Source organism: Aulostomus chinensis, chromosome 23, assembly GCF_037954235.1.
Source record: "Aulostomus chinensis isolate RoL2024-O1b breed Wild chromosome 23, RoL_Achi_v1.0, whole genome shotgun sequence".
Lineage (NCBI taxonomy): Eukaryota > Metazoa > Chordata > Actinopteri > Syngnathiformes > Aulostomidae > Aulostomus > Aulostomus chinensis.
The window spans coordinates 7,499,110-7,521,590 of record NC_141342.1 but is presented as its reverse complement, the minus strand read 5'-3'; the positions used below and the strand labels follow the sequence as shown (position 1 = coordinate 7,521,590).

General features: G+C 45.7%; 1 protein-coding gene across 3 annotated transcripts in view; it reads right to left on the bottom strand.

Moving 5' to 3' along the window:
- xrcc6 (X-ray repair cross complementing 6) overlaps positions 1-4,737 on the bottom strand; it is a 12,176-nt gene extending 7,439 nt beyond the window's left edge. Inside the window, exons 1-8 of one of the 3 annotated variants that reach the window (XM_086195226.1) lie at positions 4,646-4,737; positions 4,327-4,404; positions 3,107-3,149; positions 2,790-2,902; positions 1,226-1,367; positions 680-931; positions 335-521; positions 64-250 (exon numbers count right to left, since the gene is read on the bottom strand). In XM_086195226.1, the coding sequence (XP_086051352.1) occupies positions 64-250; positions 335-521; positions 680-931; positions 1,226-1,367; positions 2,790-2,902; positions 3,107-3,128 (903 nt within the window). In that variant the 5' untranslated portion in view covers positions 3,129-3,149; positions 4,327-4,404; positions 4,646-4,737. Of the gene's footprint in view, positions 1-63; positions 251-334; positions 522-679; positions 932-1,225; positions 1,368-2,789; positions 2,903-3,106; positions 3,197-4,326; positions 4,405-4,645 lie in introns of all 3 variants that reach the window. The other 2 variants (XM_086195225.1, XM_086195224.1) reach the window with 2 other exon arrangements.
- Between the last annotated feature and the right edge of the window lie 17,744 nt (positions 4,738-22,481).

The window sequence follows — 22,481 nt, the reverse complement described above, 5'->3', positions numbered from 1 at the left end:
ACAATATTTGATAAGTAATCTTCCAGTAAAGACAGAGAAGTGTTGGACAAAGTCTGCCATTACCTGGGCTTTCTTGATCTCACTGGGCAGCAAAAGGCTGCCTGTCTGGGTGTGGAAAGTGCGGGTTTTGCTACGGACCGGCTCATTGCTTTCCCTGAACAGCCTGATGGCACCTGGTTTCCGAGCGGTCATAGCAGTTGCATAAATTCCAACTGCTATGCTTAGGCCCTCACTGAGACACAGGCAAAGCCTACAGATGACAGAGAGCAAGTTGGCGTGCAAAAATGGAAGGACAACATGGTCCACTGATATAAAAAGAATCACTCAAACGTGCCTGGCCATCGCCCTTTTCTTCTGCTCCTTGGCTCGCACCCTCTTTTGAAGGTCTTCTAATTTGTCACAAGGGTCCAGCTGCAGCCCCAGCTCGCTGTCATCCTCTGGTGGACTTACAATGTCACAGAAGAAGAGTGAGATGTCGAAGCCGCCCGGTTTCATCAGGTTCATCAAATCTATGACAACACCTGAGAGAGAAAGGATGAGTCTTCTACTTCCAAATATGTTTTAGTAATGCAAACTTAAACTTTCAATGAATTTTTTTGGTCTGCTTTTTATACTTAAGAGCAATTCTAACACAAAACATTACAACAGGTTTTCAAAAGGACCTAAGCACCAGACCCACCAGTCTCTTTGAGGTCACTGGCCTTGGTACGAGCCTGGCGATCCTTTGCACCATTGCCTCCGTGGGGTGCATCCCTGCATGTAAAGATCATGAGCCGCTTGTGGGAGAGCCGAAGCTTGATATCACTGTACAGATTGGCACAGCACCACAGGGAATCACTTAATGATGTCTCCCCACTGCCCATGGTCTCTGCTGCAAGCTGAGCACCTTTGTCCCCTCGCAATGCATCCACATCCTGCACTCGCTTTGCACCTGAGAAAAGACAGATTGATTTAGAGAACGAATAAGTTTGCAAAATGTCTTTGTAAAGAAAAACAGGTCAGCAGTGCTATTATACACTGACATAAACTTCTATTAAAACTATAAACAAAGTGAAAATGGCATCCTTAAGCCAAGGTTAACTCATCCAATCCCAGTATGAAAAAAAAAAGCAATTTCTTTACCTTAAACAGACCCCCACCAAAGATTGCTTGGTTCTTTATTGGCAATAAAAGAATACAGAGAGACAAGATGGAACATTAGCATGTTCTGTATGTAGCATCTTACCAGGTTCATCGAGGTCATGGTACACATACACATGCTTGAAGGAATTCCTGGGATTCTTGCTCTTCTCGGTGCCATAGAAAACCAGGGCTAGAAGGTCCCTGTGACTACTGATGATCTTATTGGTGTACACATTACGCACGGCCTACAATACAAACACTTAAACTCAGAATACTAGAACATTAAGGATTGCATGTAAGTGAAAAAGGGCAAATGGTATGATCATGTGATATGAATTGTAGGACAGCAAAACCATTCCAACTTTGTCTTGAACAAGACTCCAAAACATGCTCAGTGGCCACAACGCCAAAACGTCAGAGTCACTGATATGGTAGCGTGCACATTTACCATAGTAGCAGCAGTGGTAGGTTGGACTGAACATGAACAAAAGACTTTTATTGAATTGCCTGGTGCAATAGAAAATTTGCAAAAGCTACAATATGTGCTAAAGTCAAAATACAAGGCAAAAACAAAAAAACATTCTAAATTAACTATTATGGTGCTGCAGAGAAATCCCAGCCAACAAATGGTGTTCTGCAGGTTTATGAAAACATTGTGACTAAAATTGCAATTGTAATCTATCCATTTTCCTCTGCCTATTCCTGTTAAGGTTTGCAGGGGGGTGGAGCCTATCCCAGCATCTACAGGTGAGAGGCGGGGTTCACCCTGGACAGGTCGCCAGTCCATCGCAGGACCAACACATAGAGACAGACAACCATTCACACTCACAGTCACACCTACAGTCAATTTAGAGTATCAATCAGCCTGGTCCCCTCTTGATGTCTTTGGACTGTGGGACCCGGAGAGAACCCACACAGGAACAGGGAGAACATGCAGACTCCACCCAGAAAGACCTTCTTGCTGTGAGGTGACAGCGCTAACCACTGCACCACCATGAAGCCTTGCAATATTGGTCAAAGATATTTATTTCAAAAACATGTATCCCAGGTAGTAGGTGTAAGGGACGCGTGATATTGAATTTTTCGCTGACATGCTGACACACAACTGAACTGGCCAGTTGCAGATATTTAACAATATATTTACATCATCTCCACAAATGACAATGCACAGTATATTTATTTTTGTACGTACTGAAAAAACATGTCAACTTGTGGATTTGAAAAGATGACTTTTTTCTTTAATCTGCTGAATTGCCTATACCTCACATTAACTGCATAGTTTTCTTACATAAACAAACAAGCATGAGCAAAGGAGACTTGAGCCAAACTGTGACATTATAACTACTGACATCAGACAGAAAAGTTTATTTTAACAATGAACAATATCTGCCACTAACAATGATGCACCAATATTATAGTGCATCCCTATTCAATTTTACATCAAAAATGTTTACCGGTCTCATTTCAATATACCACTTCCCCTCAAAAACTCTGATTATTACTTTAATTTGTTGATTTTAATTGTTGAGGAAGACAAAAGAATATCTAAATTTGGTTTTTATAATAAAAATCAGCATCGGGAATCTTCTTTATTCGAACAAGAAGGTGACTGATAAACAAAGGATAACCACAATACAACAAGGGAAAACAAAAGATGTTAATCTTACGTGCATGGTCATGTCAAAATTAGATGGGCGTCCATCTCCTCCTTTGATGAACATTTCCTTGGAGGCGTCAACTAGGAACACCAAACAGTCTCTGCCTGTGACTTTATGGGGTCCTAACAAACACACAGAGCCTGGTTTGTGTGTCGAAGAATTCTTTCAAATTCTTAGTTAATCATCAAATGTATATAAACTTGCATCTTAAATACAAATAAAACTGTGCAACAGAAAGGAATAATGACCAAATCAGAATGAATGATGATATCTGACAATCACAGTGATAGTTTGTCATAGACGGAATAAGGGACTTGTTTTCTCACCGTCTGCTTGCTCGCCTTCCATCTCTTCTTCATCTTCATCTTCCTGCCGGGAATAAGTGTTCCACTCTGCCATTGGTATTCCTTTTGAGTCTTTCAAAAAAAATTCATAATTTTATATATATATATATATATATATATATATATATATATATATATATAAAAAACAATACAAATAGGAATCTCAAGTTGTTTGGAAACCTCATTATGTGGTTTGTACACTGTTGTTAAAATTGAAATCTGAAGTCGTTACCAAGGCCTTTCAAGGATGACAAAATTCCACCAATAGGGGCTCTTTAACCTCTCACAACTCAAAAGTGTTACGCAGCACCTGCAACCACTTCTTAAGAATGAAAAACTTTATTGATCCTTGTAGAGAAATAACTGTTCGACCACAACATCTCAAACACAGTTAGAAAAGAGGAAAAAATATTGCAATCCCAGGTGACTGAATTCCCCAGAGATCAGGGGGACAGTGGAAGACAGTAAAAGTGAGGATCACCTGACAGAGTTGCTGTTAGTACTTGACCCGCAAAGTAAGGCCTGACCAATGCATTGGTCTTCTGACATATCAGCCATTTTAAGCCTGTCACTCGTGATAGTATCATATCAGCATATGTGTTTCTGATATTAAAAACGTTTAACAGCTCATAAAATGCAGAAAACAATGACTATGGTGATTTACATGTGGTGTAACTCGTGTTCAACAGAGGGCGTCCCTGTGCCTCATCCTCTTTAATTTACTACTTTATTGGTAAATGGTAATTTATGAAAATGCTTGTTTTTTAAACAAATTGAGTAATATATATAAATAAATAAAATTGGCCTTCTACCTTTACATAGCCATATTACTACAAATACAAAGGTGGGGCAGAGATTGAACATGTAAATGGTCTTATTTTCAGTCCAGCCCAAAACTTTACAGTATCTTTCTCCCATATTGCTCATCTGTGATTTATTTTCCTGTATTGAAATCGATTTTAATTAAAAATCCAATATTGTTTGGGCCCTATGGTTCTTTCTGTCATTTACTTCCTTCCTCAAGTATGACCTTAACCCGAGCGTTCGTTTCGGAGCGACTGATGCAATATAAAGAACCAAAACCTTAAATGTTAGTTACAGGCGATGATAGACAAATGAACGTAAATGCTGTTATGAATATTATTCACAATTTCTACCAAGACATCACTCTGAAACTATGTAAGGGAAGTGAGTTAACTTACATGAATTAACAGCAGTTTCGTTGAGGGCAGGTTGTGTGTCTTAGTTTCACTTGCACTCGTCGTGCATCAACAGCAGTTCTGCCCAAAGAGCATTATCAGTATTAAGGTCTCTGATAATAAGATATCTTGAGTACATGTTAGCTTAGCTTGTAAATATGCCGCTATAGCTTCGTTGGTATTTGTGCTATGAATTAAAAACTGCAATCGGCCATCGATTCGCATTGACAAAAAAGAACGACACGAGACTTGTTGCATACATAAATACATTATAATGACACATTTGATGTGACCGATGATAAACGAAGGTTTTGTTATTTACCGTGCACTGCCTTTGTCTGTTTGTTGCCTTTCTTGCCTTTACCGCGGAGACAGTTCTTCTTCTTTGAAATGAGGGGCGGGGCAGACGATAATAGTGCATAACTGCCACCCTGTGGTCTATGATGGTAACTGCAATGGCGTTCAATGTAATACCTCTTCAATAAAAAATACACAGTGACTGGTGACCCGTCCAGTTTGTACCAAGCCTCTTGCCCAAAGTCGGCAGGGAGCTGGGATAGTAGGTTACAGCCCCTGTGACCCCTAACAGATAAGCGGTGATCAAAATGGATGGATTGAAAAAAAATACACAATATAATAATCATTGAAAATCAAAAAAGGCAAAACAAAAACAAAAATAACAAAAAAAACTCTTACCAATTCTGTTTTTTTAATTCCAAAATATTTGGTGATCTGATCCCTCAATAAACTCTTCAACAGTCTGTGAAAACCAAACACTACTCCTTTCCTCTCTTTTCATCTTTAACTTTCCTCCTTCCCTTTTTTTATACTTTTTACATTTCAAAATTTCCTGTTCTACAGTTTCTCCAACTCTACACTGTCACATTTTCCATCTTGATGTTTTCCCATAATATGTAATGTATGATTTAATACTATTTTTACCCTGTTTCTATATCATATGTCTCCAACAAATGGAGTAATGGAAACCAACTGACTCCCTTTATTTACATCATTTGTTTTGCCACAATTATTTCAGTTCCCTTTTTTCATTAGCGCTTCAGTTTCTGTTTTGCCCAGAGTAGTTCAACTGATATGACCGCTGACGTTAAAGCTCGTTTAAAAAATGTATCTATTGGCTCATTTCCATGCACTCCTACATGAGCTGGTATCCTAACAAATTCGCATCAGTTCCTAATGATTTAATGTGATGTGCCACCATTGATACTTCACAAGTAAGATCTCGTCTCCCATTCAAAGTATCAGTTGGTAAACTTATGAGCGCTGAAGAGAATCTGTACACCATTCTGTCCTTAATGGTTTGATGTCTTCTATTTCTTGCATCCACTGTAATGTCATGATTATTGCTAATAATACTGCTGAGAAAACTTAAATGCTGGATAGTTTTTTTTATGTCCCTGTAAATGTACCAATTATGTTATTGCAATCTTGTCTTAATTCGAGTGGCATCACCCCCCCCCCCCACCTGTAATGCTATAATCAATGATATTTGTAAGCTCTTCTAAGCTATGCTCCCAAGCATATTCTCATTGGTCTGCTTTGAATTATAACGAATTGTAGTAACAAAGGAGTCTGCACGTTCTCCCTGTTCCTGCTGGGTTCTCTCTGGTACTCCAGCTTCCTCCCACAGTCCAAAGACATCAAGAGGGGACGAGGCTGATTGATACTCTAAACTGACTGTAGGTGTGACTGTGAGTGTGAATGGTTGTCTGTCTCTATGTGTTGGTCCTATGATGGACTGGTGACCTGTCCAGGGTGAACCCCGCCTCTCGCTGGGATAGGCTCCACCCCCCGCAAGCCTTAACAGGAATAAGCGGAAGAAAACGAAGGATGGATTGATGGATGGATGTTTACTACATAATTCCATGTGTTCATTCATAGTTTTGATGCCTTTAGTGAGAATGTACAATGTAAATAGTCCTGAAAATACAGAAAAATGGTTATATGGTTCAATTGGTTATAAGAAGTACATGTATTTGAATATGTGCTGCCTTTGGTAGTTAGTTCTTCGTATCCACACATTAAGTTCATAATTGAGCTAAGTTTATTCTGTAACTCAGAATAGTCATTTGTTTTACAGATTATTTACTGTATTAAGCGTATTTGATTTTAGTTTGATAATTCACAAGTCACTTAAAGGTGTGTTCACACCAAATACGAATTTGTGAAGATTATGGGAGTGGAAAAGTTCGCCAGTGTTTGAGTGTAACTGTCGTTTGTTGTTACCGTTGCGGTAGCGAGTGCGGCAGTGAGTGCAGGTGCCCCATTGGACTCCTAGCGTTGGAGCACGGACCGGCTGCCGCGAACGGAGCGGTATGATAAAATCAATTTTAAAACGCTGACGGTCTCCTCTGGCCAGCTAAAATGCAACCAGGGGAGGAGCAACCCATTCGGTTGGCGCTCCAAAATATGGGGAAGAGGTTAGCCCAACAAGAGGAGCAGATGGTTGCCCTCTGTGAAAACACCAAGGAGTTACACACCCGCCAAGAGTCCATGCCGGCCAGCCTTCAGCTTCAGTTGAGCAACCTCACCACAGCCCTCCAGAGGGAGTCAGAGACTATGGCTGCCACCACATCTCCTGACCCCCGCCCTCATGAAGAGTTTCATCCTGGTACCCCGGCAGCCACAGCTGCAGCCACTTAACGCCTCGTCATGCCTCCATCTGTCCAAACCTAAAAAAGTTTGCTGGAGATTCAGGTGAAGTCAGACCTTTTCTCACACAATGTGAACTCCATTTTGAGGTGCAGTCCACTGCTTTTCCCATCGAACGATCTAAGGTGGCTTACATGATTTCCCACCTCACTGGCAGAGCAGAGAAGTGGGCCACTGCCGAGTGGAGTCACCACTCCAATGTTTGCTCATCCCAAGCTGCTTTTTCCCAGGCCCTTCTCCAAGTGTTTCAACACTCAGCTTCAGGCAGAGAGGCGGCACGAACATTATTGGGGTTGAGACAAGGAAACAGGAGGGTCACTGACTACGCCATCGAGTTCCGCACGCTCTCAGTCGAGTTCGGCTGGAACACCGCAGCCCTCACTGACATTTTTTTTAAGGGGTTAAATACCCGGGTGAAAGAAGCCTTGGTCCCACTTGACTTACCTGAGGAACTCGACCCACTCATCGCCCTTGCTGTCCGGGTGGATAACCGGCTAACAGACCAGGAGAGAGAGAGAGAAGCAGACTACGCGCCTGCACCTCGCCGCTGTGAGGTCCATTCATCAGCTCCTTCCTTCCACAGGGGGGTCACCGCATCTACTACCACACCACCTCAGACCACTGCACCTGCGGCATCACCCTTGGAGGAGCCCATGCAGCAGGGGCGTACGTGCCTCAGTCCTGAGGAACGATTACGCCGACGGAGGGATGGCAGGTGTTTCTATTGTGGCCCGTTGGGACATGCTGTAGCGGACTGTTACATCAAGGGTGCCCAGAGACCTGCCCCACAGCCCGTTCGGGTGAGTCATAGCGTGACCATTAATAGTCCAGCTCAGGTTGTACCACTTCTGACTCTATGTTCAAACACTGACTGTGTAAGAATAAACGCATTCATAGGCAAGGCAAGGCAAGGCAATTTTATTTGTATGGCCCATTTTCACCACCAGTTTGTCTCAAAGGGCTTCACATGGCATCATAACAACATCCTCTGCCCTTAGACCCTCACATCGACTGAGGAGAAACTCCATAGAAAACCCTTTTAACAGGGAAAAATCTGAGAAACCTCAGGGTGAGCAACAGAGGAGGGATCCCTCACCCAGGACAGACAGACGTGCAGTAGATGTTGTTACAGACAAGACAACCAAGTCCTTTCAAAGCTTCCCCAAAGAGTTCAGCTGAAAGACCCATGTGGAACGGCTGATGCCAGCACAGCCCATTAGCATCTGAGTGGTCGGTGAAACTCCCTAACGACCACCCCTGAAACTCCCTGACACCGCACAACGACTGTCGTTTGGGGAGGCCAGGTGAGTCTCGGGAGGGTCGTTTCCACCACAATAGCACTGATCACTCCCACATAGGTTTATAAGCTGGAGTTTCCACACTCTTCACTAGAACTGAAGAAGCCTCTCGGATGAGAGGTGAAACGTCTTCAAGATAAACTTACGTCCAGTTGACCAGATTTTACTTCGCTTCGATCTACGATGACCTGGATGAATGAGAACCTACACAGACGTTACAGACAAGAAAACAGTTTACAATACAAAATGTGGGAAACATGGAAATGTTAATAACAGCTGAAGAAGGAAGCATCTGGAAGGGGAGGCAGGGAGAGCAAGCCAGCTTGATGGGGGACTGGATGGCAGACTGGTTCATGGAAGGGGAGCGCAGGCCGGTGTAACAGTAGGGAATAAGAGGGGGGGGGGGGGCGATGCAGGCGGTGGTTGGGGCTCTGGTGGATCTGTGGAAACACAGAGAGACTGCGAGACACCAAGGCCAAACTACAAAGTGCAACAAGTAGTGGTAGTGACAGTTCCAAAAATGTGTTGAGAGGAGAGGAGGAGAGAGGGGGAGAGGAGAGGAGAGGAGGAGAGGGCTCCATGTAACCTGATGTGTCCCCCAGCAGTCTAAGCCTGTAGCAGCATAGCTATCAATGGTTCAGAGCTACCTGAACCAGTCCTAACTGAAGGCTCTGTCATAAAGGAAGGTCTTTAGCCTGGACTTAAACGTAGTTAAAGTGTCTGCCTCCCTGACCCATGGAGAGAGCTGGTTCCACAGTAGAGGAGCCCGGTAACTAAAGGCTCTACCTCCCAGTCTGTTTTTATTGATACTGGGAATCACTAAAAGACCTGCATTCTGGGAGCGGAGTGCTCTGGTCGGACAGTAGGGACTAATGAGTTCTTTCAAATAGGATGGGGCTTTATCATTGAGAGCCTTATAAGTCAGCAGAAGGATTTTGAAGTCGATTCTGGATCCTACAGGAAGCCAGTGGAGAGAAGCTTAAGTGGGAGAGATGTGTTCTCTCTTCTTAACTCCCGTCAAAACCCTCGCTGCAGCGTTTTGGACCAGCTGGAGACTCTTTAGGGAGTATTTAGGACATCCTGACGGAGAGAGTTGCAGTAGTCCAGCCGAGAAGTGATAAATGCATGCTCCAGTTTTTCAGCATCACTCTAGAAAAGGATATTCCTAATCTTAGCGATACTTCGCAGATGGAAGAAGGCGGTCCTAGTCACATGCTTTATGTGGGAGCTGAAGGAAAGGTCCTGGTAAAAAATGACCCCAAGGTTCATAGATTCTGGTTCTGATGCAAACCTGATCCGTCCCTCTCTTGCCAGGAGACTCAACCTCCGACTCTTTTGTCTCCCTTACCCACTCAACGTTAAAGCCGTTGATAGCTCTAGACTGGGTAGGATTACGCATTGTACACCGTCAGTAGAAGTCACGTTCCCTGATTCACACCATGAACAATTAAGCTTCCATGCACTCTCTGACATGACTCATGACATTATTCTTGGGCACCCTTGGCTCGAGCAGCCCCAGACTGGACTGGACCTCTGGACAAGTCCTTGCATGGGGACCCCGGTGCCAAGACTCGTGCTACAGATCTCAGCGTGACACACCTAAAGACAGTCACCCATACTCCTTAGATCTGAGCAATGTTCCCGACTGTTACCATGAATTAGCGGAGGTATTTAGTAAAGCCAAGGCTACTAGTCTGCCTCCACATAGAGACTATGACTGTGCCATTGACCTGCTTCCTGGAACCATGCCCCCGCGTGGGAGATTGTACTCTCTTTCTGCTCCTGAACGACAGGCAATGGAGAGATACATCAAGGAGTCCCTGGCTACTGGGATCATCAGACCCTCCTTGTCCCCTGCTGGGGCTGGATTCTTCTTTGTCACCAAGAAAGATAAGTCTCTCAGGCCTTGTATTGACTATAGGGGCATTAACGATATCACTATTAAAAACAGGTATCCACTCCCTCTAATTTTCTCTGCTTTTGAGCTGCTGGAGGGAACCAAAATTTTTTACCAAGCTTGACCTACGCAATGCTTATCATTTGGTACGTATCAGACAAGGAGATAAATGGAAGACGGCTTTCAATACACCCAGTGGCCACTATCAGTACTTGGTCAAGCCCTTTGGTCTTACGAACGCCCCTGCTGTCTTCCAGAATCTGGTCAATGATGTTTTGCGGGATATGTTGAATTCTTTTGTCATTGTGTATCTAGACGACGTCTTGATTTTCTCTCCTGATGAGGATACTCACCGCACTCACATTCGCCAGGTATTACAGAGACTGCCGGACCACCAGCTTTACGTGAAGGCAGACAAGTATGAGTTTCATAAACCTACAGTCTCATTTTTGGGATATGTATTGTCTGAGGGGGAGATCAAGATGGATCCTGAAAAGATCCAAGCAGTGATGGATTGGCCCACTCCTACCTGTAGAAAGGAGGTACAAAGATTCCTGGGTTTTGCTAACTTTTACAGGAAATTTATTCGTAATTATAGCACCCTAGCATCGCCCCTCCATGAGTTGACTTCCCTTCAGAAACCTTTTTTTTTTGGTCAGAACAGTGTAAACTGGCATTTTCTGAACTTAAGAATAGGTTCATGTCTGCTCCTATCCTCTGCCTCCCCGAAACAGACAGACAATTTGTTGTTGAGGTTGATGCTTCTGATGTTGGGGTGGGGGCCGTTCTTTCCCAGGTTAGCCCTATCGATGGCAAGCTGCATCCCTGTGCTTATTTCTCAAAAAAACTCACTATTACAGAACAAAATTATGATATAGGGGATAGAGAACTTCTGGTAGTCAAAATGGCCTTAGGAGAGTGGAGACACTGGCTGGAGGGGACCTCACAGCCATTCTTAGTCTGGACTGATCACAAGAATCTGGAATATTTAAAGACCGCGAAGAGGCTAAATTCCCGTCAGGCTAGGTGGTCCCTTTTCTTTAGCCGGTTTAATTTTAACATGTCTTTCCGCTCAGGTTCCAAGAACACTAAAGCAGACAGCTTATCTAGAAATTTCGGTCATGCTGTTACAGATCCCGAACCCAAAACTATCCTACCCAGTTCTTGTTTTGTTTCTGCCCTTACTTGGGACACTGAGTCCAAGGTCATGCACAGCCTGGGAGACATCCAGACCCCAGCAGAGTGCCCCCAGAATAAACTGTATGTTGTGCCTAACCTGAGGGGTGAAGTCATCCATTGGGTCCATACTCCAAAGACTGCATGTCATCCAGGGATCACAAATACTACCCACCTCATTAGCCAGAGGTTCTGGTGGCCATCCCTGAGGGCCGATGTCTCCAGTTATGTTGCTGCTTGCTCTTTCTGTGCTGCTAACAAGCCCATGGGGCTTCTCGACCCCCTGCCTATCCCAAAACGCCCCTGGACCCACATATCTTTGGACTTTGTCACGGGGCTCCCCCCGTCTGCAGGTAACACCACAGCTCTGACAGTGGTGGACTGAGTTTTCAAGAGTTGGTGCACTTTATTCCCCTAACCAAGCTCCCTTCAGCCAAGGAAACTGCAGAGGCTCTCTTTGACAATGTTTTTAGGATCCATGGGTTCCCAGAGGACATTGTATCAGACTGGGGACTGCAGTTCATCTTAAGATTCTGGAGGGAGTTCTGTGGCCTCTTGGGGGCCTCAGCGAGCTTATCATCAGGTTCCATCCCCAGTCCAACGGCCAGACGGAGAGACTCAACCAGGAACTCGAGACGGGCTTCGATGCCTGGCCGCCAGAGACCCAGAGACCTGGTCATCTAAGCTTGTATGGGTGGAGATGGCCCATAACTCCCTGCCCACCACAGCCACTGGTATGTCTCCCTTCCACGTTGCCCATGGTTATCAACCCATTTGGTGATTCACGTTTCTTTCTTTTCTTCACAGGTTTTACTTCCTTGTTCCGGCTTGTCACACCCACTTCCTGATTGTTCCTTCCCAGCTGTGTCTCATTACCTCTTGTATTTAACCTTCTGTCTCCCTTAGTTCCATGCCGTATTTTTAGCACAGTTTTTGTCACTCTCTAGGCGTACTTTCGTATTTCACAGACCGATCTTGACCTCCTTTGCTCTCAACCTCGTTCTCCTGCCTTGCCCCCATCTGGTTTTGTCTGCCTTCTTGGACTGCTCTTCGTGTATGACCTCTGCCTAGTCTGACTTCCACCCCTGTGTACCGAACCCTGCCTGTCCTGAGTATCTCCCTTGTGTTTCTTGACCTCGGACTGTTGAACAAACCTTGTTCTTTGAACCTCAGACCCGTCTCCTCCTTCCGATTGGTTGCCCTGCCATTGTTCCTGACAAAATCAGTGCTTTCACTCTGTACATAAATTTTTCTGTCAGGATGAGTTGCTCAAAATACAACACCCTAGCGCGCTCGCTACCAGCGAACTTTTAAACTCCCATAATCCTTTGCGACAACGCCGCAGCGGCAGGCTCTGCATAAATTGATCAAATTATGCTAAATAAAATCATACTTTAATAGTTGTATAAAATATCACGTATGAGATATGAAACTCAATGACGTGGGGGTGTCGTCACACGCGCAAAATCACATGATCGCACGCACTAAATCACGGCATTGCATGGACGAAGTCATGTGATCACATGCAGAAAGTGACGTCATTGCACGCACTGCGTCACGAGAACACACGCATGCATACACGCTTCACACACACACAAACGTGCCTGTATATTACTACTGGTGGATATGTATGTGGATGTGTGGAGGGGGGTGAAACAAGGTGGTTCCAGGAGAGTGCAGGGAGCGATGGCACTGCACCAGGAGAGGGGAGCATGCGGAGGGGGGTTGATGGAAGCTGGGGAGTGGGGGAGGTGTTAAATGGACCAGAGTCAAATATGTTCAAAAATAGGTTCAGGTCATTAGCCCACCCCTGGTCAGTTGAGGCTGTGGCTCCTCCATTGTCCTCAAAGTGTCTAGAGATTTTGTTCATGTTCCGCCGGAATTCTCGGACTTTGCTCTGCTTAAGCTGTTCCTCCATCTTCCTCTTGAAACTCTCCTTGCCTCCCCGAATCGTATGTTTAAAATCCTTTTGCACTCTTCTCAGCTCCTCTTTGTTTCTGGATCTGAAAGCCCTCTTCTTCTCATTCAACAGGGCCTTCAGCTCCAGGGTCACCCGTAACTTCTTGGTTGGCACAGTGTTCTCCACGTAGAAATTGATGTAGTCCATTAAAAAAAAAGTTCATTAAATGTTAAAATGTTAAAAAAAAGAAGTATAAATGGTTAAAAATATAAGTTATGTCATCTCATTTCATTGCAAAGGAAAAATGTGATATTGATATGCGTATGAACCATTTCAACCATTGTTATTAACATCTCATCATTTGATTGGGCAGATGTCAGTCATTATTTCTTTGAAATTGTCTGGCACGTGTGATGATCCAGTGAATCCGACCAATTGGAATAGTTTGACGTGAGGTGTTGGAGATAGGTATAGTAGTGTGGTGAGTTTCAGTGCGCAGAGCATGAAGAGAGGAGGCCCGAGTTGAAGCAGCTAGGTTGGGTGTTGGAATTTTTTGACGGCCCAACATTCTACTGCCATAGGGGAACGGATAGAGACCTGATGTTATGAACTGTTGTGACCTGCCTAGAGGTAAACTTGAGCATATGAGTGTTTGTAAATTGTAAATGAACTGTTTGGCCTAAAAACGGACTTTGTTGCTAATCGCAGTTAGCTGTTAGCATTAGCCTAGCTCTATATTTGCTTAGTTTGCCCTCTGCTCTGGAAGAAAATGTTTGGTAACATCCAGCCCATGCTAAATCCAGCTGAACAGACTGTATATGTAATTCAGAGAGGAAGACGGACATTTTGACGGCATTTTTGGGAAGCAAAGCTCCAGTGGACTACGCAGAGCCCGCGTCCCTCCTGTTTTTGCTTTGAGAGCCGTGGATCCTGTTCGCATGTGTGGATTTGAGTTTCTGCTGCCCCCTGTTGGTGACCTGCTCACTCCCCTTTATCCTACAAACCGATTGGAGCCATGAGTACATTGTTTGCATGTGCATTATTATTTTTATGCCACTGAGAGGTGAAGCGGCCAGTTTGTTTTAGGCCCGAATGCACCCAAGCTGCAACACAGGCCTGCAACAGGGGTTTTGGGTGAATGTAAGGACTGTAGTAGGTCCAGGTATGTGTGTGAGAGTGTGTGTGGGTTCATTTCATTATTCTTTGCATGCTGCAGGGTATTTTGTGTTAATTATGGGTGACAAAAGCAAAGGTGGAGGACTTATTATCTGAAAAGCAAAGGTGGAGGACTTATTATCTACACCAACAACCGTTGGTGTAACCCTGGCCATGTCTCAGTGAAGGTGGTTTTGTGTTGCCCTAATCTGGAGCTGCTAGCTGTTAGCATGAGGCCATATTACCTGCCGAGGGAGTTCAGTCACGTGATCTCCCTCTGTGTGTACATCCCTCCGACGGCCGACACGGCCGCTGCACGTGAAAGTATCCACAATGTTACTGCACAGCTGCAGACCCAACATCTTGAGGCCTTCATGATAGTTTCTGGAGACTTCAATCATGTCACCCTGGACTCTACCCTGGCTGCTTTCCATCAGGTTGTTGACCGTCCCACAAGGAAGAACAGGACGATTGACCTACTGTATACCAACGTTAAGGGGGCATACAGAGTCACCGCCCTCCCCCCACTGGGGACCACAACTTGGTGCACGCACAGCCCCAGTACACCCCCCTGGTCAAAAGACAGACAGGCAGTCTCCACCCGCACCATCAGGAGATGGACTCCTGCAGCAGAGGAGGCCCTGAGAGACTGCTACAACACCACAGACTGGGATGTACTGCTGGATGCACATGATGAGGACATAGATGGGATGACTCACTGTCTCACAGACTACCTCAACTTCTGTGCAGACGTGGTTGCCCCCACCAAGACTGTTCGGTGTTATCCAAATAACAAACCATGGATAACACAGGAAGTCAAGGATGTCCTCAACAGGAAGAAGAAGGCCTTCAGGACAAAGGACAAGGAGGAGATGAGAGCAGCACAGAGGGAGGTGAAACGCTGCCTGAAGGAGGCAAACGACTCCTACAGGAGGAAGGTGGAGCAAAAGCTGAAGGAGAACAACATGAGGGAGGTCCGGGAGGGCGTCAAGACCATCACCGGCCAAAAAGCCAGGACCAGCACGGAGGGGGGAGGGGTGGAGAGAGCAAATGACCTGAACAAGTTCTTCAACAGGTTCAGCCAGTCCACCTCACACCACCCTCCAACGCCCCCCTCCCCCTCTGCAACAGCTGAGCAGCCTCCTCCCTACTCCATGGCCCACCGCCCCTCCCCCTCCACAGCAACTGAGCAGCCCCCCTCCACCCCTCCTTCCACCACCCCCTTCTCACAATCTCCACAACCCCCTCCTTGCTTCACAGCTGACCAGGTGAGAGGAGAACTGAGGAAGCTTCTGCCTCGAAAAGCAGCGGGACCAGACAGAATGTGTCCCCGGCTCCTCAAGACCTGTGCTGCTGAACTTGGGGAGCCGCTACAACGGGTCTTCAACCTGAGTCTGCAGCTCGGGAAAGTGCCCACCCTATGGAAGACGTCATGCATCGTTCCAGTTCCTAAAAAGAACCGGCCCAGCGAGCTGAACGACTTCCGACCGGTGGCACTTACTTCACACCTGATGAAGACTCTGGAGCAGCTCTTCCTCAACCTCCTCAGGCCTCAGGTGCAGCTTGCTGAGGACCCTCTACAGTTTGCCTACCAGGGGAAGGTCGGTGTGGAGGACACCATCCTCTACCTGCTACACCAAGCCCACTCGCATCTGGACAAGGGAAAAGGCACAGTGAGGATCCTCTTCCTGGATTTCTCAAGTGCCTTTAGTACAATCCAGCCCCCTGCACTACAGGACAAGCTCCTACAAATGCGAGTGGACCCCGGCCTGATTGCTTGGATCTCCAGTTACCTCACCGACAGGCCACAGTTTGTCAGGCTGAAGGACAACACGTCTGACACTGTGGTCAGCAGCATCGGTGCTCCGCAGGGGACAGTACAGTCCCCTATCCTCTTCACCCTGTACACCGCGGACTTCTGCTACAACTCTGAACTGTGTCACATCCAGAAGTTAGCAGATGACACAGCCATCATGGGGTGTATCAGGGACAATGAAGAGGAGGAGTACAGGTGCCTGGTGAGGAACTTTGTTGCCTGGTGCCACAACAACAGCTTGCAGCTCAACACCTCCAAAACTAAGGAGCTGGTCATTGACTTTGGGAGGGACAGACCTCAGACCTAGACCTCTGATCTGATAGGAACGGAGGAGGTTGAGGTCGTACAGACCTATAAATATCTTGGGCTGTGGCTGGACAACAGGCTGGAATGGACGAGCAACACGAGGCAGCTGTACAAGAAGGCTCAGAGCAGGATGTACTTCCTGAGGAGGCTGGGAGCCTTCAACATCTGCAGGAGGCTCCTGTGGATGTTCTATCAGTCTGTGGTCTTCAGCGTCCTTTCCTACGCTGTGGTGTGCTGGGGGGGGGGGGGGGGGGGGTGACGAAGGCAGACCTCTCCAGGCTGGGAAAGCTGGTCAGGCGGGCAAGCTCAGTGGTCGGGATGAAGCTGGACCCTCTGGCAACAGTAACAGAGTGGAGAACTCTGGACAAACTGCTGGACATCTTGGACAATGTCAGCCACCCTCTGCACTGTGTTAACTTGTTGTGTTCTATTAGATGGGCCGCCGTGCCCACAACATCTGGTGGCCGTCTATAAAGTCAAACAGCAGTAAACTCTTCCGTGGAAGCACACGCGTACCAGACTCAACCGGAGCCTATGCGCGCACGTGGCAAGCGGGAGTGAGTTCTTTGTCTTTGTCGGCGCCATTTAAGCTGAACTTACAGTAAGGTTGGATCTTCCCTTTCCTCCCCCACACTGCTCCCCCTTTTCACACCTATACCTATACACATGTGACTAGGACTCTGTAGCTCCCCTGCCCCCCTCTTCCTACCCAGCGGAAGTCAGGGTGGCATTTTGGCTGTAGTCGTCCTGGTCCGCCATCTTGGGTCAGTTACCCTGATCCACTCAGGTGCGCACGCACGCCCTCCCTCTCTCTCTTTCACACACACACACCCACACCCCCTTGGTAGAAGTAGATGTTAGACAATAGTCTCTAATTGTGTAAGTATACCACTAGTATTACTGTATTAATTGTAAAATTAGTATTGTGATAATTAACTGGTTATATTTTGCAACAATTTGACTCTTGGTTTTATTGTGTGTGGCATTGGACTTCGATTGCTGGTTTGATCGGGTCAGTGCTCGAAATCACACCTTCTGCTTGATTCGGACTGATTAGATTTGATGTTGATTAATTTTAATTAATTCAATAACTGTTTCATGTGGCCAAGTAAATTTAACAATTTGCTGACCTTTTTCCATCTTTGAGATTGACAACCGAGGATTGGCCGTTTCCCTGATTTCAGGGTGGTGCCCCGTCAAATAATCATACAGTGATAATCATCTTTGAGATTTAATTATTTTCCTTATAGTTGGATTAAAGAAATCGCCAATCCTCTTCCTCCTTTACGAGCCCCAACACTAGGTTGAGCTCAGTTCATATTCACTCATGATAATCCCATGTCCCAAACTCCACACAGAAACATTCTGTGGCTGAGCCGGGACTCGAAGCTGGAACCTTCTTGCTGTGAGGCAACAGTGTTAACCACTGCGCCACCATGCCACCTCCTGTCAAATTTAGAATAGAATTTAAAATTCTTCTTCTAACATGAACGGTCCTCAACAATCAGGCACCTTCATATTTGACAGTTCTCATCGTCCCCTATTATCCTGCTTGAACCTTTTGCTTCCAGGATGCAGGGTCACTTGTGCTTCCTAGAGTTCCTCCTGTGGAATCATCTCCCAGTTTTGGTCGGGGAGGTAGACACCCTCTCTGTGCAAACTTCCCTGTTCTGCCATGTCCGGAAGTAGTCGGACGGGACCAGAAGGACCCGGAGAGAACGTAAACAGAGCCGAAGCGCAGCAGCACCTAGCAGCACTCACAGTGAGGCAGCTACGTAGCTCCGTTGTTCCAACAGTTTAGAGGAGTAAATGCACACCTGTTTGTCATCAGACTGTGTTACTTGTGCGTAAATGACACGTAAGTCATGCCCACATTTTTATTATTATTATTTTACCAGTTAAAATTGTTGTGTGCTACAAGCGTAGCAACCCTTGCTAAAGCTACCTCTGCCCATTCACGGAGTTTGTATATCTGCAATACTGTTTATATATTTATTAATATGTTCGGTTCTTGCTCAATATATGTTGTAGACATAGTATCCTCTGCGGATTAAGGTATAGAATACGCGGATGGGTTTCAATCGTTGCGATATTTGTATTAATAAGCACCGTCTGTGCAACGTGAGTCATGCTGTTGATATGGGTGTAAGGCGCCCCCGTCTGATGGTTTACGGGTACTGTTTATGCACTGTATACTTATATCGCTGCATACATTTAATCAACATTATCTGTTTAATACTAATTAGATACTGTTGATTATGTTTGCGACTACAGGAGACCACACATACACACAGATACTGAAAGACAATCAAACAAAGTCCTGTACCTGTTCATGTGGAAATAAAGAAGTTGGAAGGAATACCCTGAGTAGCTGCAGTCTTTCTGACAGAAGACTTAGGCCAGACTCTGTACACCAGCATCCAAACAGTTAATTCACACTCTCTATCTTTAAGAGTAGACTTAAGACCTTCCTTTTTGATCAGGCTTATTGTTAGTACTGCTTAAGCTATCCCTTGGATATGTTGCTATAGGCTTATACTGCCGGGGATCTCCCATGGTGCACTGTGCTTCTCTCTCCTCCTGTCTTTCCTCTCTGCCCTCCTGTATGCGTTATACATAAATCATACTGAAATGTGTTACTAATTTATCCTCTTCTCCGGAGCCTTCACGCTCCCCACATCCCAGATCCCGGGTGCTGCCGGAGGAGGCTACAGACCTGAAAATGTTCAAGCAGCCTCCTGTAGCACCACCACCTGCTCACATCCTCATCTGTCCATCATTCTCTTCCCCTTTCTCTCCCTCTGTCTCTGTCCCTCTTTCCATCTGTGTATCTGTCTTCCTCCATTAACCGTCTTTGTCTCCGTCCTGCCTTTCTTCTGTCTTTTCCCCCAACCAGTCAAAGCAGAAGGCCGTCCCCATTGAGCCTGGATCTGCTTGACGTTCTTGCCTGTTAAAAATAAGGTGAAGTAGTGTGGTACTTGACCTGCTTTACTTGTCAAGTGTCATGAGATAACTTTTGTTGTGATTTGGCGCTAAATTGCCTGGAACTGGACGGGAATTTCTCGTAGAGATTGTTGTTGGTTACAAATGATTGCAGTTGAATATAAACTTCATGCTCAAGGACTTTTGACAGGAAGGGTAGTTTGGAAATAGGCCTGAAGTTTGAGAAAATAGAGGGGTCAAGGTCTGGCTCCTTTAGTAGCGGCTGCACTACAGCATGCTTGAAGGCAGCCGGGACACAACCAGAGGAGAGGATGATGTTAATCATCGTTAGGAGGCAACCGTGTCGAGAACAATAGACTTCTTGAAAAGATGGAAGGGTAAACGGTCAGGGGGTCAATTGGAAGGCTGCAGATGACTGACTACATCTGAGAGGGAGGATAGAGTAATGGGCTCAAACTGTTCAAGCTAGGTGGGGAAGGGGGAGAGGGGCGGGAAGTGAGAGGGCAGAGATATCAGTAGGCCTGAGTGCAGCAATCTTTTTGATGAAATCATTTTGAAAGCTTTCATAGAGGTCAGGTGAGGGCACAACAGGGGATTCGTTAATGTGATTTATGAGAGAATTTAGTGTATCATAAAGTACCTTTGGCTTATGACTGTTTCTGAAGACCAGGGTGGAAATATAATGAGATTTGGCTGTTTTAACGGTTCAGTGGTAATCCGCTAAGCACCTTCGAGGATTTTGAGGGACACATGAAGGCGCTCTGCCACTTGCGCTCAACCCACCTACAGGTGCGTCTGAGGTACTGCGTTATATTGTTGATCGATGGTGTTGACTGTACTTCAGTGCGTTTGGGCTTGAAAGGGGCAGTAGAGTCCACAATATCAGTGCAAGTTGATGAGAACATAGAAAGAAGCTCATAAGCACTATACTGAGAGCTAATGCCCAGTGTAGGCCTACATAAGGGAGAGACATTCAAAGCATCTGAAAATTGCCCAGCAGTCGAGGAGTTAATGATGCACAAGACCCATTTGGAGACTGTAGGGATACTACCTTAGCATGGGATTGACATAGCGAACAGAATTAGGGACTGGTCAGAGAAAGACATGGCACAGATTTCATTCACAGAGACTCCATAGGATAACACTAGATCGAAAGTGTGACCCCCTTTTGTGTGTTGGGCCGGTGACAGCTTGCTCGAGACTAAATGAGTTGAGGAGATTCAGAAAGTCCTGAGCAAGAGGCTGCGACTCACAACAAACATCAACATTGAAACTGCCACATATTGTTATGTGATCGTACTTCACTGTAAGCTTAGACAAAAGATCAGCAAAGTCATGGATGAAGTCTTTGATGAATTTAGGTGGACGGTACACCACTGCACAAGGGGGAAGACAGAATAATTTCAAACAGTTGCAGTTCAAAGCTAGAAAAACCAACGTGTGGGATCTGGCGACGGTGAAAAATCGATTTGTGAACAGAGCCCACACCCCACCTCTCCCAGTTGCTTGGGAGGAATTCAGGAAGTTGCAGTCCAGAGGAAGGAGTTTAGAGAACAGCATGTTTTCACTGGCGGAGACCTCGGTCTCACACAAGAGCAGAAAGTCCAACTCCTTGGAGATGAAGAAGTTGTTTAGCATCAAAGTTGAATTCTTCAGGGACTGCACATTTATCAATTCCTTCCAGAGTGTTAGCTCATTGCTAGCCAATGGTCTGGTGCGCTACAACAGGCGCAGGCTAGAGTTGTTAAAACTGCGGCTGCACCAATGCAGGGAGCCCCAATCAACCGAGCTAGGAGTGGGGACTTGAGTGCGATGCCATCCAGTCAGTGCTGTCAGGACAGCTGGAGGGGCTGGAATCAATGGAGGTCGAGGCGGTGGAGCAGCATCACGGTCAAGGAAGGCTTCAGCAGGAATAGCAGACGAGGGAGAGACAACAGGATGGAGCCATCACACTAGACGCCGATTAGCAGCTCGATTGGAGTGCAACTGGATCTTGAGTTTCACCAGCACACCTCCCTTCAATCATCGTCACATGGAGAGCTTCAATTTCCATTCTCCTGGTTTGAGTCTGGCTAAGCCTCATGAAGATTTAGAAAACGGATGTAAAGCAGGGTTTGGCGATCATAGCACAGTAGGGCAGAAACATCTGAATAGATACATAAAACAGGCCTACAGTATAGTAAATGGAAACAAAGCGCCTGTGGAAGATGAATTGACAAACAGACTGATGCCATCTTGTCACCTAACAATACCATTCACCGTCTCTGCATCGCAGAAAGACATGGCAGGTGGAACCAAAGATCTCAAATTTGGACTCATCAGACCAAATTCCAGATGACCACTGTTCTAATGTCCATTCCTTGTGTTTCTTGGCCCACACAAATCTCTTCTGCTTCTTGCTTTTCCTTCTTAGTGGTTTCTTAGCGGGTTCTTAGCAGCTATTTGACCATAAAGGCCTGATTGACACAGTAGCCTCTGAATAGTTGACATAGAAATGTTTCTGCTACGAGAACTGCTGTGTGGCATTTATCTAGGCTTTAATCTTAAGTGCTGTTAACTTGCGATTTGTGAGGCTGGGGACTTGGATGAACTTATCCTCAGCAGCAGAGGAGACTCTTATTCTTCTTTTTCTGGGGTGGTCCTAATGTGAGCCAGTTTTTTCATAGCGCTTGATGGTTTTGTGCCTGCACTTGGGGATGCATTCAGTGATTTTGCAATATTTTTGACTGACTTGACTTTCAGTTCTGAAAGTCATGATGGACTGTCATTTCTGGTTACTTAGCGGATCAGTTCTTGATATAAAATGAATTCTAGCAGTTGTCAGATGGGGCTGTCAGCTGTGTACCAACCTGATTTCAGCACAACACAACTGATGGTCTCAACCACAGAGGGCAAGAAATTCAACAAATGACCTCTGACAAGGTACACCTGTGAAGTGAAAACCATTTCAGGTGACTACATAATGAAGCTCATGAGAAGGTGTGTCCAAACATTTGA